This window comes from Bactrocera dorsalis, chromosome 2 (assembly GCF_023373825.1).
Source record: "Bactrocera dorsalis isolate Fly_Bdor chromosome 2, ASM2337382v1, whole genome shotgun sequence".
In the NCBI taxonomy this organism is placed as follows: Eukaryota; Metazoa; Arthropoda; class Insecta; order Diptera; family Tephritidae; genus Bactrocera; species Bactrocera dorsalis.
Window position 1 is genome coordinate 41,613,351 of NC_064304.1, and position 15,669 is coordinate 41,629,019.

The 15,669-nt window shown below is 40.4% G+C and overlaps 3 protein-coding genes across 9 annotated transcripts in view; 1 reads left to right on the forward strand and 2 right to left on the reverse strand.

The window, feature by feature from the left end:
* LOC105221907 (RING finger protein 17) overlaps positions 1–15,669 on the reverse strand; it is a gene marked incomplete at its 3' end in the record, with an annotated part of 207,404 nt that overhangs the window by 175,809 nt on the left and 15,926 nt on the right.
* LOC105231434 (ataxin-2 homolog) overlaps positions 1–15,669 on the forward strand; it is an 83,884-nt gene that overhangs the window by 64,583 nt on the left and 3,632 nt on the right. For 5 of the 7 annotated variants that reach the window (XM_049447798.1, XM_049447802.1, XM_049447801.1 and 2 more), the window contains exons 3-6: positions 5,416–5,639; positions 6,516–6,899; positions 7,028–7,743; positions 11,738–12,571. In XM_049447798.1, the coding sequence (XP_049303755.1) occupies positions 5,416–5,639; positions 6,516–6,899; positions 7,028–7,743; positions 11,738–12,571 (2,158 nt within the window). The remainder of the gene's footprint in view (positions 1–5,415; positions 5,640–6,515; positions 6,900–7,027; positions 7,744–11,737; positions 12,572–15,669) is intronic. The other 2 variants (XM_049447803.1, XM_049447804.1) reach the window with 1 other exon arrangement.
* Positions 1,259–3,073, reverse strand: LOC105231431 (testis-specific serine/threonine-protein kinase 1). Its single transcript, XM_011212727.4, has one exon. It carries the CDS (start codon positions 2,857–2,859, stop codon positions 1,960–1,962), a length of 900 nt encoding a protein of 299 aa, XP_011211029.1. The 5' UTR covers positions 2,860–3,073; the 3' UTR covers positions 1,259–1,959.

Consider the following 15,669-nt stretch of genomic DNA (forward strand, 5'->3'; position numbering starts at 1 on the left):
ACTGACCAATGTTCTTTCGGTGAAATGGAGGAATCGATAAACAACTTGAGTTCTGAATTCAAGCTTGACCTTCTTTTTCGGATATGCAAAGAAATGCTGTAGGACAAAACTACCATTTTTTGAACTCCACTTTTAAACCCATTCGATATACCCTGTCCATTAGGAACCGTTGGGACTGATATATGGATCGACTTGGCGCAAGCCAGGCCGAAGTTTTTGAGCCAAATTTTGTTCAGCGTTGAGGCTCATTTCTGCCTCAATGGGTATATAAACAAGCAGAATTGCCGCATTTGGGACGAATAGCAACCCAAAGATATTCAAAAGCTGCTATTTCATTCGAAAAAACCAAGCGTTTGGTGTGATTTGTTGGTCGGTGGAATCATCGATCCATATTTCTTCAAAACTGATACCGGTGAGAGCGTAACCGTCAAGCGACCATTATCGCGCTATGATAACCGACTGTTTGATGCCTAAAGCTCGGAGATATTCGGTTTCAACAAGATGGCGCCATTTTCCACACATCGCATCAGTCAATGGATTTATTGAGCGAACACTTCGGTGAGCAGTTAATTTCACGTTTTGGGCCGGTCGATTGTTCACCAAGGTGGCGTGATATCACAACGTTAAACTTTTCCTGTGGGGATATATAAAGTTTAAAGTCTATGCAGACAATCTCTCTTCGATTCAGGTCTTAAAGCATAACATCACGCATGACATTCGCCAGAAATGAGTCGAAATTCTCGAACGAGTCATCGAAAATTGGACTCAACGGGGCCAACATTTAAAAGAAATAATGTTCAAAAAAACCCAAGAAACTCTTTGAATGATAATAACCATTCCCCATTCGATGCTTCTGTGTTTTTTCTTTAAAAAAATAGGGAACTCTGGATCACTCTTTATTAGATTATGAGACAAAATAATCGGTCCTGTACATGCTATGTTGAAAGATACTAATTTTTCTCTCTACTGAATAAACACAATAAGGTCATTTCTTTTAAGGAATTTTAAGGAATTCTCCCGATTTTCACATTCTTTGGGTCTCTTTCCCTTATGTACATAAACTCGACTATCTAAAGAGTACTTGTGATAATCGAAACGGCTGCGGCACTAATCATAGAGCACAACGCCATCCAATATCAAACACTAGTAAACTACACAAATCCTCAAAAAGCACATCAAATTTTCGCTTTCACACAAGGAAATAAAATTTCAAAACACACACTTTTGTTTTCGTAGTGACAGACAAACGGATAAGCACTTTTTTGAAAATTTACAATTACAATTTATTATAATTAATAATTTTTTTTTACTAACTTAAGATATTTTGTGACACATATAACTAAGAGTAGTATTTTGAAATACTATTGCTCTAAAGCATATCATCAAATTTTTTAGGTTTTTTATAAGTTGGAGACGACGCCGACAAAGACGCCATACTCCTGCATATGTACGACAAATCAGTCTAAATTCGATACTGGCCTTGGTACACGACCAGACAAATCTAATTGTGACCAATTCAAAAAAAAGTAATATTAAATATTGTTTGTATAAAAATGAGAAAAAGTATGACATTCGAATGCAAACGTTTGAAATCAAATCATTTAGTTGAGGAGGTGGCGGTGGGGGTTTGAGAAATTTAAAAACCGAAAAAATACAGCATAAATATATTATATATATACATATATAATATACATATGCGCAATATATATATACATGCATGCATATATATATAATAATTTCAGAACCAAAATTGTTATGAATATAGACTTTACAGTGTGTTTAGAGGGCAATTTCACGAATGACCAACATTTTACATGCGCAAATCAAAAAAATATATATAGATATGAAGAATTACTTTTTTTTCCCATACAAAAATTCAACGGCATTAGGTCCAAAACCAATCAGACATGCTGCTCAAACTGTCGCATGATGTATGACGTACGTGTGTTCGTCTTAGGACTAAGCCAACGGTTCCTCCTCGTCGGCACGCAACCAGCTGCAATTCAATATTTCACGTAAATTCCAACGCGCATGCGGTTCCGGCTCCAATAGTACCGCCACGGTGGCCTTGGCCTGCGCTGAAATGTGATCTTGTAATTTCCGTCGAAATGCGAACTTCTTATTACGCTGATCGTCCAGCAACTTGCTGAGATTGCTATCGTCGAATGGCATTTTCGCATTCAACATTATGAATAGTATAACGCCAAGTGACCAGGCGTCGGCCAATTTCGGATCGTATGGCCGCCCGCATACGACTTCAGGTGCGGCATAGGCCGCCGAACCGCAATAGGTTTCCGATTTAATTTCACGTCCACTATCGTCGCAGCAATAGCGTGCAAAGCCGAAGTCAGCCAATTTGATATTGAGACGTTTCGAAAGCAAGATGTTCTCGCATTTCAAGTCGCGGTGCGCGATATCGTGCGAATGCAGATACTTGAGCGCTTTCGCCATCTGCATGAACCAGGCTTTCGCTTGCAACTCCTCAACCGGTCCCGATTTCTTGATATGACTCAATAGATCACCATTCTCCGCGTAACGCATGAAGATGAAAATTTTCGGGCCACGCTGTAGTATACTGTGTATCTGTATGATGTTTGGGTGATCGATTTTTGTTAGAATTTCCAATTCACGTGGAAAGAATTTGTGTACGAAATCCGAGGGTGCCTTGGCCTTATCAATTATTTTGCAGGCCAAATGTACACCATGACCCGCATCGTCGGCATAGCCAGCTGTGATAACGGTCGCATAGGAACCCTCGCCAATTTTGTGTCCGATATTGTAGCCACGCTGAGCCAGGGCATCGATGTCAGAGCTGCGCGTATTCAGTTGGCGATTGGAGGTTGTCGAAAATTTTGACATAATTGTTGGATTTTTATAATGTTGAAATTTTGTCTAATTGCATCTGAAGATGGTACTCTGATGATTTGAATTTGCACTCGAAAGAGTAGACCAAAATAATGTTTATGCAAACTTTTATTGATTTCAAAGAATTTTTATTAAAAAAAATATATATATAAAATTTAATCTCCTTTCAATGAAATTTTGACAATTTTGGAAAAGAAGCTATTGAGAAAAGAGTTCCAGCCAGTTATCATTTTATTTTCGTTACTTTTTCTCTGTATTTTTTTCGTTATTTTTCATGTTTTGTTTTGAAAAATATTCAAACCGGAAATGCAATGAACGAAAGCAAAAAACAAGATATATATGTATTTACGTATGCAAATATTGTAAATTGGAAATATATTAATATTTTGAGAAAATGAGCATATAATACAAAGGATTTCAGACAGTACCACTGACGCAAAACTGTAGGCTCAACTCAGGGGCCATTTGAAATTCCTAGTATCGGTTTTAAACTAATAAATTAATAAATCACAATTATATTTAAAATTCTGTTACCAAGAACGGCCTTTATACTTACGAAGGCAATTGTTCAATTCTAAATTTAATTGTTCAAAGCGTTATAATTTTTGGAAGAAGGGCTTTAAGAAAACTTGATCTATTTAAAATCGAAAATCAAATCATTAAAACATTAAATTTAAATCAATACTTTGTTACCAGACTTTATGCGATACACAAACTAATGACGGACAAATGAACAGCTTCTTGAGGATAAAACACTGACCTTGAAAAGCTGCGTCGATTTAAGATTTCTTTAGACTATAACAAGGGATAGAACCAAATAATAAACACAAAAATGAGGGTTTGCTACTGAGTTGTCTATGATAAGTTGATAAGTAGCCGATGGCGATATACAACCGGAATTTGGTGACCGGTTGACTAGTAGCTACTCCACTATCGCCAGTCGCAGTACCTATAAGAGCTGTTAATTTTCACTATTAGAAATATACTTATAATAAACTTAAGTATTTGCGTGAGTGTGAAGAGTTTGAGAAGCTGGTCGACAGGGATACTGCTAACCTAAGATTTCAAGACCGGAGCATACTCTTGTTGAATCTCCAGAAGTGATCAAGTGTACGATGCCCAGACCATACTGAAAGAAAACTTCTCCAGCCTGCTGAACGGCAGTGAAAGTGTAATATTTGGAAATGGAAAACCTGATTCTCCAATTGATGGTGATGGAATATATGTTCCATCATATGATATGACGAATAGCAATTACCCGCCTGGAAGACAACAAAGCGGCAGGGGCCGATATATTACCGGCCAAGTTAGTCAAATACAGAAAATCTACTATCTACTAGATTTTCACCATGCACTAGATCTTGGAAAAGACCCGTTATGTCTAAATTTGGTGTAAGCTGACTGAAAGCCGTTCGATAACAAGGGAGGTTTCAGGCAAGGAGAGTCCCTATCGTGTGACTTCTTCAATCTATCCCTAGAGAAAATAATACGAGTTGCAAAGCTAAATAGAGAGGGTACAATAGGGAAGGTGCAGTATTCTATAATATTGATCATTAGCTATAGGAAGCGAAGCAAATGAATCTGGTTGTAAACAAGGACAAGACAAAATATTTCCTGTCATCAAACATCGCATTCGTGCCTTGGCTAGCACGTCAGTGTTGACAGTCATAAGTTTGAAGTCTCTCTTGAGACCAGCATTAACATCAACAACAATATCAGCCTTAAAATCCAACGCAGAATAACTCTTGCCAGCAGGTGCTATTTTGGACTGAGTAGGCAATTGAAAAGTAAAGTCCTCTTTCTACGAACAAAGGCTAAACTCTACAAGTCCCTCATTATTCCCAACCTGCTGTATGTTGCGGAGGTATAGACAGTGACAACATTTGATGAGTCGGCCTTAGGAGTGTTCGAAGTTTCGCGAAAGTTTGCGCATTGACAACGGCAAGTACCACAGTCGATGAAACGATGCGTTGTACGAGATATACGACGAAATTGACATAGTTCAGGGAATCAACAGACAGTGGCTGAGCTGACTAGGTTATGTTGTCCGAATTGTTGAAAACACTCCAGTTCTGAGAGTATTCGACGCACTACACGCCACAGAGGAAGAGGAAGACCTCCACTCCGTGGGAGAGATCACGTGAAGAGGGACCTGGATGCATTTGGTATTTCGAATTGGCGCCAATAGCGAAAAAGAAACGACTGGCGCGCTGTGTAAACTCGGCTATAACCGCGTAAGAGGTGTTTATGCCAGTAAAGAAGAAGAAGAAAAAGAAGAAAAACTTAAGTATCATTCAAACCTAGAGATTTTAGATATTTTTTATATTACGTGCGATATTCTTTAGTTTTTATTAATAGGACTATGGATGCAAAAATCTAGTGGTCTCATGTTAACCATCGAATCGCTAGCTAATCTGGTCTGGGTTATTGTAACTATGTTCGAAACATATTCAAGACATTTAACACTATATTCTACCACATACTATATGTACATACATACATATATTATAACAATTACAATATTATTTTTTTTTTTCTTTTCTTCCATAGCATTTCTCGAGTTCAGTCACTGCATACAAGTCACACCAGTGCCAAAAATTGCCAACATCACAAAAACGTTACTACAAGAAGAACTTCTGCGTGATACAAATAACGGTACGCTGGTCAGTGACTCGGTGTTAAGCGCCTCCGAGCGTAATCGTCGTTTGATACCTTATATGGCTTTCTATTTGGCACCGGATTTTCCGATCAATCAACAATATGCGGTTCAAGGTGTAAGTAAAAAGATATTAATATTAATTTTATGTAACGGTTTTCGAAAAGGTTCAAAGATTCCGAAGATAGTGTGGTAAGAGAGCGCATTTAGAATCCGACTACTTGCATAACTGGAAACAAAATTATGATTTTAATATTTTTATTATAAATTTAGAGAAACTACAGCAAAGAATTAACGTAGTCCATGCTTAAAAATGTATGAGAACATGGAAAACTACAAGCTATCAATACGAACAAACCTTCGGTTTTCATTCCCCGAAATATGCGTCTCCTAGAGATTTCAGATCTACACAAAGGGCTTAAAAAGCTCGCGTTATCATATATGCTGTTATTACATACATATATGGGATTCCCTAAAGCGAGGTTATTGAGTCTATAGTTACCACAATCTATCACATTTAAAACTGGATTACTTTAAGTGGAATTTAAAAGACAAGGATAGGCGGCATTCTCTCTTTGTCTAACTCACTTTAATGTATATAAAAAGAAAGGGATTAGAAAAGAAGTTTAAGAGAAGAGTGAGCTTTTGAAAATCCGATATTACTACCTTATGAATACCGGAATGAAAGAACTTGCGACTGTACGTACTTGAATATACTTCAAAAATAATTCATCGAAGATACCGTTAACTGATTTTGCTGAGTAAAGTGAGAGAAAGAGAGAGAGTTTTAGAACGAATATGAAGCTTGGAGATATCTACATGAGGACTCGACTACATAACCTTTTACAACGTTACGAGTTGATAAAAACGCCTGCTAGCGCCTTTCACCTTAAAATCATGAATTTCAAAATTTAATACTCATAACCACAAATACATATACTATACACACAATTATTCAAAATTAAACCAAGTCACTTCTGGTTATTTCCCGCAGCCGAAAGGAGCGCTACCACACAGCAGCAAATATACGAAACCGACGGCGATGGAAGGACCTCTGCCACCGGCCAGTGGACACATATCTTTGCCGCAGGAGTACATGAATTTACGCGCACCACCGCCTGGCACCCTCAGCAACAGCGACTTGACATACGCACCAGCGCCACAACAACACTATCTTCCAAGTGCCGGCGATGTCTATCATCAGTTGGCATACTCCGCCGCAGGACCACCAACACCGCCGCCGACAGCCATGCCACAACACAGCCCACCACCGCTCTCACAAGCACTCATCAATACGAAGAGCAGTAAAGTGCCAGTGTTGCACTTATTGCCACCCGGACCACCGGGCCCCACTGTGGCGCCCATCATAAAGCATAAGGTAAGTTGGATGGATGGTGAGGAGGGGGGTGCGTCAAGGCAATGCACAACGCATCAATGCTGCTTAAGGCATATTTGCCCGTAAACTACCGAGAAAATTAAATTAATTATGTTGTAAATAATTCACAGCACAAAACGGTACAGCATTTCCCGCCCACGAAGCCGCCAGCGGTGCAACAGCTGCCGTACGAGCAGCCGCAGCCACAGCCGCCGCGACAGAAGACGATACGCCACAACGCAGTGCAACAGCAACAACAACTGCCGGTATTTGCGCCACAGCACGAACTCCAGCATCCACAACAACAACAGCAGCAGCAACAGCAGCAACAGGCGCCCGTGTTTCGGCAGCAAACGCGTCCGAAAGCATCAAAAGTCAATTTAACACCATTTACACCGTCAAACACACTACCCGGCCATTTTATACCGATTATTTACACGCCAGTAAGCGGCGATGACAACAGCAATAACAACAACAACAATCATGATGGCAATGCACTTCATTATGGCTATGACAATCCGACGGTAGTATTGGTTGATGATCTGTCGCCTCCGTTGCAGCCAGTCAATCTGTCACAACAACAACAACAACAACAACCACAACCGGCACCATTCAAGCCAATTTCGTCGTCGCATGCCACAGCAGGCAACGAATACACGCTAGTACCTTCAGCTGTGCCGATTGAGGCGCATCACCAACAACAACAGTACGAACAACAGCAACAGTACCAACAGCAAAAGTACATTACTGCAACTGGCGTACCCGGAGATACACTCGCACCACAGCAAGCGGAGCTGCCAAGAGGACCCGCCACAGGCGCAGCACTGATTCCACATTCGACGACAAGGTATGAGTGAAATTTATTTCGACAATTTTCCGTACAAATAATGACAACGCCAATTGAGGCACGGCGTTTTCTTTCGAATGCGTTGGTGGTGCTGCCACAACTAGGGATGGCAGTTTTGATACTGTGGTGAGTTTCGGGTTCCGATTGCTACGATCCCGGTATGCAGGAAAGAAAATACAATATTTGGTTAAAATCCGACAATTTTCGGTGCTAACAAAACGGGATTGCGGGATTTACAACCTTAGTAGTGAATCGTAAAACTTAATGCATTCTTTTATGTGCCACCATTTGTACTTAATTGTGAGGCCCGTTTCGGTTTCTCATAAATGCGCGAAATAAACTTTCGAATGACAGCAAATTTGTCAGGGAAATAAAAATGGAATGAATAACACGTGGTTGGGTTCATAAGGTGCACATTAATTAAAAATAAGTAAAAATTTATTGCTAACATTTCGAATGTTTCGCTTGAGGTTTTAGCCGGGCTCGTACTAAAAAAACGATTTTTTAGTTAGGGACACATTCTTACGGATATGAGATTTTAAACAAATGAACTGATAATCGGATTGGAGAAGGTTATTCCATTCCTGTGGACATTTGAGCATAAGTATTAAAACCATTTTGAACTTTTAACAATAATTTTCGGTTTGCTTTACTTCGATTTCTAAAAATTACTCAAAGGCTAGGTAACTTTACACCGTTTAATCCAAGATTATTAGAGAAACATCCAAAATACATAGAAATTCGGCGTTCCTTTCTCATTAGAACAATGGTTATAAACGGTGATCCATTTCGAGGTTGCCTACGACAGCCACAGAATCTTCAATTTTAATGGGGAATGTTTATTTGCATTCGAAAGAACATTTTTTGGCATTTATTTTTGGAAGAATACGTCTTTCAAATGTTGGCCAGCTATGTCTCCATTCGTCCATCCGTTGAATCCAATTTTTGACGACTAGTTCGATCATTTCGACTAATAACTGAAGAATGACACGCGTGATGTTTTGCCCCAAGGCCTGAATCGTAGCGGGATTGTCCGCATAGACTTCAGACTTTACATATCCCTTAGGAAAAAGTTTAACGGTGTACTATCCCACGAACTTGCTGACCAATCGACCGTTCCAAAAGGTAAAATTATGTGTTCACCGAAATTCATTAATTTTGGCAATGTGTAGAGTGATGCCGTCTTGTCGTCGAAATCACGAGCGTATGCACGACCAAAAAGTCGATTATCATGGCGCGATTACGATTTTTCAAGAAATATGAACCGATGATTCCATCGGCCTGCTTTTCGCCCCAAAGGAGACAATTTTGATTGTTTACATACCCATTGGGCCAGAAGTGGGACTCCTTGTTGAACAAAATTTGGCTCGAAAACGTCGAACATTCTTCGATCTTTTTAAAGCCCATAGGTCTAAGCGATGTCGTTTGGGAAGATCGAGCAGCACACGCAGTATTTTTGGTGCTGCCAATAGTACGCTCAGTAGGCCGATTATGTCGACCATAAGTTGAGGTAAACGCACGAAACACTAAGCAAAAAAAACGAATTTCCCCCTACAAATAACTGCGGAATCGCAAAAAAATTTTGAAATGTGCGTCAATTACGAGAACGTCGAACCAAAAGGGTCGTGAACGAATCAATGTGAGCTGGCGCAAGCGGTAGACAAACTAAAATTTACGGAATTTAGAGGAATTGTGTTTCATCCGGGCAACGCCTGACCACTCACTTCGTTTTTATTATCGACCTATTTTCTCGTGATTATTTTTTACAACTTATTCAGTTTATCGGAACTTAAAGGTCTTTTCGCAGACTTCTGGTTAAGGGTACCGATTGTTAAAAATCGTTTTTTAGTTTCCACTGGGCAGAAACACTAAATTATTTTATTTCTCCAGGGCTGACATGCCATAAAACACATCTTGTATTACTGAGTATGTCTCCAAGACAAGCTCCAACTAAACTTGATCTGAGTTCCCGGCCACAGGAACATTTTCGGTAACGAAAAAGCAGACGAGTTGTCAAAGGTAGGAGCTTTCCTTAACGAAACCGAGGCGGAGCTAATACCAAGCCCGCTAGGATCGATCGAAGGAGAGATCAATAGACAATTTCAACAAGTTGCAAATAACAGGTGGAAAAACATTACAAAATGCGTCATAACTAAACAATTCTGGTCAACATATGACAGGAAAAGAACCAACGATTTATTAAATAGGTCAAGAAAAAGTATTTACAGAGTAACAGCTACCACAACAGGGCACTGGCTATTTGGGGAACACGCATCCAAAACGGGTATGCCCTACAACGACGTCTGCCGTGGCTGCGGAGTATCAGGGAACAAGGAAACAATCTTCCACTTTCTCTGCGAATGCCCAGCTCCAGCACAGATCAGACACAAAACACTTGGAATCCATCAAGCACCAAACCTTGAATGGATTTCCACTAAAAGCATATCGGACATAAGTAGTTTCATCGAAACCTCAAAATGGTTTGAGAGAGAAGGTGAAACGTAATAGCAGATACAGGAGGTTCTACGAACAGAGTATCAAAATGGCACATCAAGTACTAATTGAGCCCGATAGGGCTGCATTCCTACCTACCTACCTACCTGAGTATGTCTGAGTCTGAAGTTTGAGACATCTGTGTTTCTTTATGGGAATGAAACGCTAAGAAAACGCATATATCTAGCGTTTTTTTGGATATTAAAAAAATCTCATATGCGGGAAATGTTCTACGAATTATGCTGAACAACTTTGTCTCTGAGACTATGGGTCTAAAACTGGATTCAAGCCAGCGATTTTTAGACCGTCGATTTTTATAGAATATAAAGATTTGTTCGACAGTTTTTGAGTTATCCGAAATTTGAAATTTAATGCATAGGTGCTTTGCGAGATTCCATTGATCATTTGTCGGAATCAGCTAGATCGAACAACTATATTACATATCTGCCATACAGCCAACTATGCAAATTATTTAAGGGGTTACATTGGTTTCCTCGGGTAAAAACAGCCGTACAAATATACGCTATTAAAAAATAAATTCTGAAATTTTTGGAAACAAATATTTTAAACTCGGCCATTAACCATTTCTGTGAAAATTTCGGTATATTTTTTTTTTAAGGTGTAATCGAATCCTTCGTCCAAGTCTTTAAGAATTGTAACTCAAAGACCTGTGTAAAATTTCATGAAGATCGGTTGAGTAGTTCTCGAGAAATCTTGTCAACCGACTTCAAAAACACAGTTTCGAGAAAAATGCATTTAAAGACGGCGCACTTAGCCTAGCTACCCTCGAGCGCACAAGTTCTCAAGGCTGTATCTCCGAAACTATTACTCGGATCAGTTTGAAAATTTAGAACAATATTCTAGAGGTGTTGTAGTAATTAAGACAATGAAAAAATTCGTTTTTTTATAACCTGTAAACCCATGCATCTCCTTAAACTTCGCCTTAAAGATCGCTGGTTCGAAACTGGTTTTAGGCTTATAGCCTCTTAGGCAAAGTTTAAACAAATTTTCTCGCACACGCGATTTTTCCGATTTTTTGACTCCCTGTAAATCAACTCACTCTAATATGTATAACTGTAAGTAAGTCTACACCGACATACCAAATAATGTTGCGAATCATGTAAGAGCTGAAAATTGAGAATGTATGACATAAAAGCCTCGAGGCGAACATGACAATTTGCAGCGATAATGTGCGCAGATATTGCTTAATGTCGCAGCACGGACACATAACAACACGGGTGGGTCACACAATACGCCACACACTACTATATACATCCAATTGAGTGAGTGTGTGTGTGTGTCTTGTGTGGGATGGCGACATTTACCGTCGAACTCATTAGTCATAAATGTTCTTACCGATTTTTGGCACGATTTCGCATATTAACATTTTTCGTTTGTCATTCTAAACCGCAAATTCACACATACATACTCTCATACACATACATACATACATTCATATTCATTGCTTATTATCTCGCATATGCCGTCATTTCCATTGTAGCTCCACCTATCACATAATCAATGAGCCACCAGCACCTGTGCATCCATCATTAACATCTGCACCGCAAAAGCAAACACAATTGAAGCAACAACAACAAACACACTCGCAACGGCATTCGACGCGACCGCGACAAAAACAATCGCATTTCCAATTGCCGAGACCGGTGAATTTTTTCGACGGCATTGCGCCGGCACAGGAATTACTAGAGCAACAACAACCGCCACAGCCACAGCAGCAGCTGCAGCAAGAATTGGTGGCGCAGCAGGATTCGTACACGTATTTGAATGATGAGACGATGACGCCACAGGAGAAATACGTGCGCTATTTACAACAACGTATCCGTTACAATAAGCAACAACAGAAGCAACGCGAACGCGCTAAACAGCGTGATAATTTCATTCCACAACAACAATACGACGCGGAACAGCAGCCACAACAGCCGCCACATTCGCAAATTGTTGTGCTTGGCGGTGACGGTGATGCTCCGCCATCCGCACCCGCGCCACCCTTTGGCCCCACCGCCGCCAATAATCAGCAGCAATTAGACGCGAACGCACAAGTCAATTATCCGCAACATAGTCCCATAAGGCATGCCGTGTATCCGCATCCCGAGCTGCATGTGCCGCCGAATCATCAGCCGCCGACGAATGTGGCAACGCTGAAGCAAGTTGTAAAAATTCCCGTGCGCACTTTGGTGAGCGAGGCTCTGGATGCATTCCAACAGCAGCAGCAGCAGCAGCAGCAGCAGCAGCAACAACAATTGGCGATTAAGGGCTCGAGTGGTGGGGGCGTGGCGTATCGGCAGCAACAGCCTCAATATGCAAGCGGTCTGGGGTGAGTAAACATTTCATGCAGGGCCTACAAAATGATTCTAGTGTGTGAAATCGCATTATGTAATTAGATACTTAGCATTGTAGATGACATTCTTTAGTATTATCACATATGTATAAGGGGCAACCTAAAGCTTACATGCCAAAATTTGCACAAATTGCTTCATACGCATTTGCTTTTCATAAATACCACTAAGTCTGTTACATATTGCTTTACAGCTAAAAGTCAAATGCATTTTTTATAAACTTTACAAGGTCTTTTGATATGCATATCTATAATTTTATGAAGTTAAGGGTTCGTCTCAGTGTGACCCTCCGAAAAATCACTGATTTTCGCGATATTTTTTTATATTGAAATTAACTAAAAGGTCCTGTACGTGTCCACGATGATGAGGTTATTAATCTGTAGAAAGCCGCTATCGCGCTATGGAGCTTTTTTTTTGTGAAATTTGACAAAATGGCGGCGGTTTGAACAAAAAGTAACGAATATGGCCGACAGTTCGACAGTTTTTGATAGAAATATATGTAACTCTTCCTTTGAGAGTGGAAACCGTTTTGAAAAACACCATTCTGAGAAAAAAGCGTTTCAAGGTTGGAGTCGCTTCATTCCCCACTCTGTTCCCTTTCTACAAGAAACGCTAATTCTGCAGGAAAGAAGGAACTGAATTTCTCTCTTTCGGACGTTATGGAATATGTAGTATTTGAGTTTATAAGAACAAAAATATAAAATTTTGATAAAAAAAATGGTGGTTACTGGGACAGTCTTCGGATTTATATTTTTCTATAGGTGCCTCGGAGGGTGAGGGTGATTCTAAAAACTTACTACTGTGGGCAAAAAATAGTAAGACTTTTTAATTGAAATTTCGCGCGAAAACACTTTCATCAAACTATTTTCTTATGTTGATATGACTGTCAGTGACATCTGTGCCAAATGTCACATCAAAATAATCATTAGTAGTTAGTATAGGTAGTGACATGTGCGGACGACATTGCCATCTTAATAACGGGTAGCTGTCTACAGACCACGAGCAGAATTATGACCACCACACTCAATACAGTCCAGAAATGGGCATCGCAGGCCGGTCTGGGGTTGAACCCGGAGAAAACGGATCTGCTTGTGCTCACAAGAACACAACTCTCTCTCTAGGACCGGACCAAATATGTATCTTGTATCGAAAGCCAATGGAAAGGGTTCAGGGGCTCGCTACGCTATGCACAACGGGTGCTTTAAGAACAACTCCAACGGCGGCGCTTGAATTGATACTAAACCTGCCATCTACAGATTTCTTCGCTGAAAACTGCGCAGCCAAATCGGCGGAACGACTACTAGTTACAAGAGAATTTACATATAGAACCTTCGGACATAGCTCGGTGGGTTATGGCGGTTGGGTAAACACCGACTACATGACTCCACTTTTCAATTGGGAAAGGAGGGTCAAAGTAAACATAGAAAAGATGACTGAGGTAAAGCTATTTTAGCTACACGCGCTACTCTAAACATCTATGCGCATGGTTCGAAAATGGACGATGGAGTTGGTGCGGGAATATACTGTCCAGAGATACGGCAGTATATTTCAAGCTGAAGTCTTTACTATTTCGAAAGCCGCAGAGCTGGCCTTTAATGCTTCAGCAGACAATGCCAGAATCAACATCTACGTAGACAGCCAAGCAGGATATTGTATCGCATATCGGACAGAAGTGACTTGGGAAGCAGGGCAGCAGTGGAATGTGTAAAGAAGTAAGCAACTTCACATCTACTGGGTGTCAGGTCACAAAGGCATCGAGGGGAATGAAATAGTGGAAGAGATTGTCAAGAATGGTCTAAGGCTAACATCCGAAAACGTGATCAACATTGGGAAACCCATGCATTGTCTATACAACGATCTTGACAGAAGCATGGTAAAGAAAATCAAAACCCGATGGAACGAGCTAACTAGGTGTAAAACTGCAAAAGTCATGAGCAAAATTGTAGATCGAAAGTACAAAAAATTCCTATTGATACCCGATAGAAGAGACTGTAGGAACATGGTGGGAATACTAACTGGCCACTGTATTGTGGCAACACACGCCTGCTAATGCAGCTGAAAGATCGAAAAGACTGCAAGAAATGTCTAGAGCAGGGCACCAGTGAAACAATGGAGCATCTCTTGCGCATTGGCAAGACTACGCTGTAAACATCTGGGATCCGCACGGTATGATACACCGGAGGGGTATCGATAGCGAAGCAGCAGAGTCTGTCAAAATTCGCGTCAAACGCAGGAAGCCTAAAGAATGACTACTCTTCATGGACCTAACAACTGAACTCCATCTAGTATCGCAAAGGACCAAAACTGTCTATGCGTGGCTTATTGACCTAACATAATCTTAGTAGAACATCAAAAAAGTTCCATTAAATTTTCTGTGCGGAATCCAATTTCTGGTATTGAAACGTTCAGAATATTTGAAAAAGAGTTCGGTGAGAATGGTTTGTCGAGAGCAAGTGATTCAAAGTAGATCGAGAACGCGTTGGTGACGAACAACGCCCGGGACGGCCATCAACCTCAACTGCTGATCAACATGTCAATAAAATAAAGGAATGGTTGCTTGAGAATTGACGATTAACAGTCAGAGATCTTACCAGCATTGTTGGAATATCGGTAGATCATTGAAAGATCATTTGGGTCTAATCAGAGGGAAAGCACGATTGGTTCCAAAATCACTCAATTTTTTCGATAAAAAGCCTCGCGTTAACGTCTGTGAAACAATGCTTTCCGACTACCAGGATGTCATGAAACGTATTATGCGATGAGTGCTGGATCTGTGCTTATGACCCGGAAACAGATGATCAATCGGCCGAATATCGTGGCAAAATCCGAAAAAACCACGTCAAAGCGGGTCAAAAAATAAGGCTATGTTGACAGTTTTCTTTGATTATGGAAGGTTGGTGCACTTCAAATTCCTGCTGACTGGCCAAACTGTCAACAAGGAAAATTATTTGAGTGTTATGCGTCGTTTGCGCGAACTATACCGGAATTGATTATTCGTGAGTTGTTCGCAGACTTTGAACCAATATCATGCTGCAGCCACCTTCTTCGTCCGTGTCACTCCTGGCTATTCAGCAAA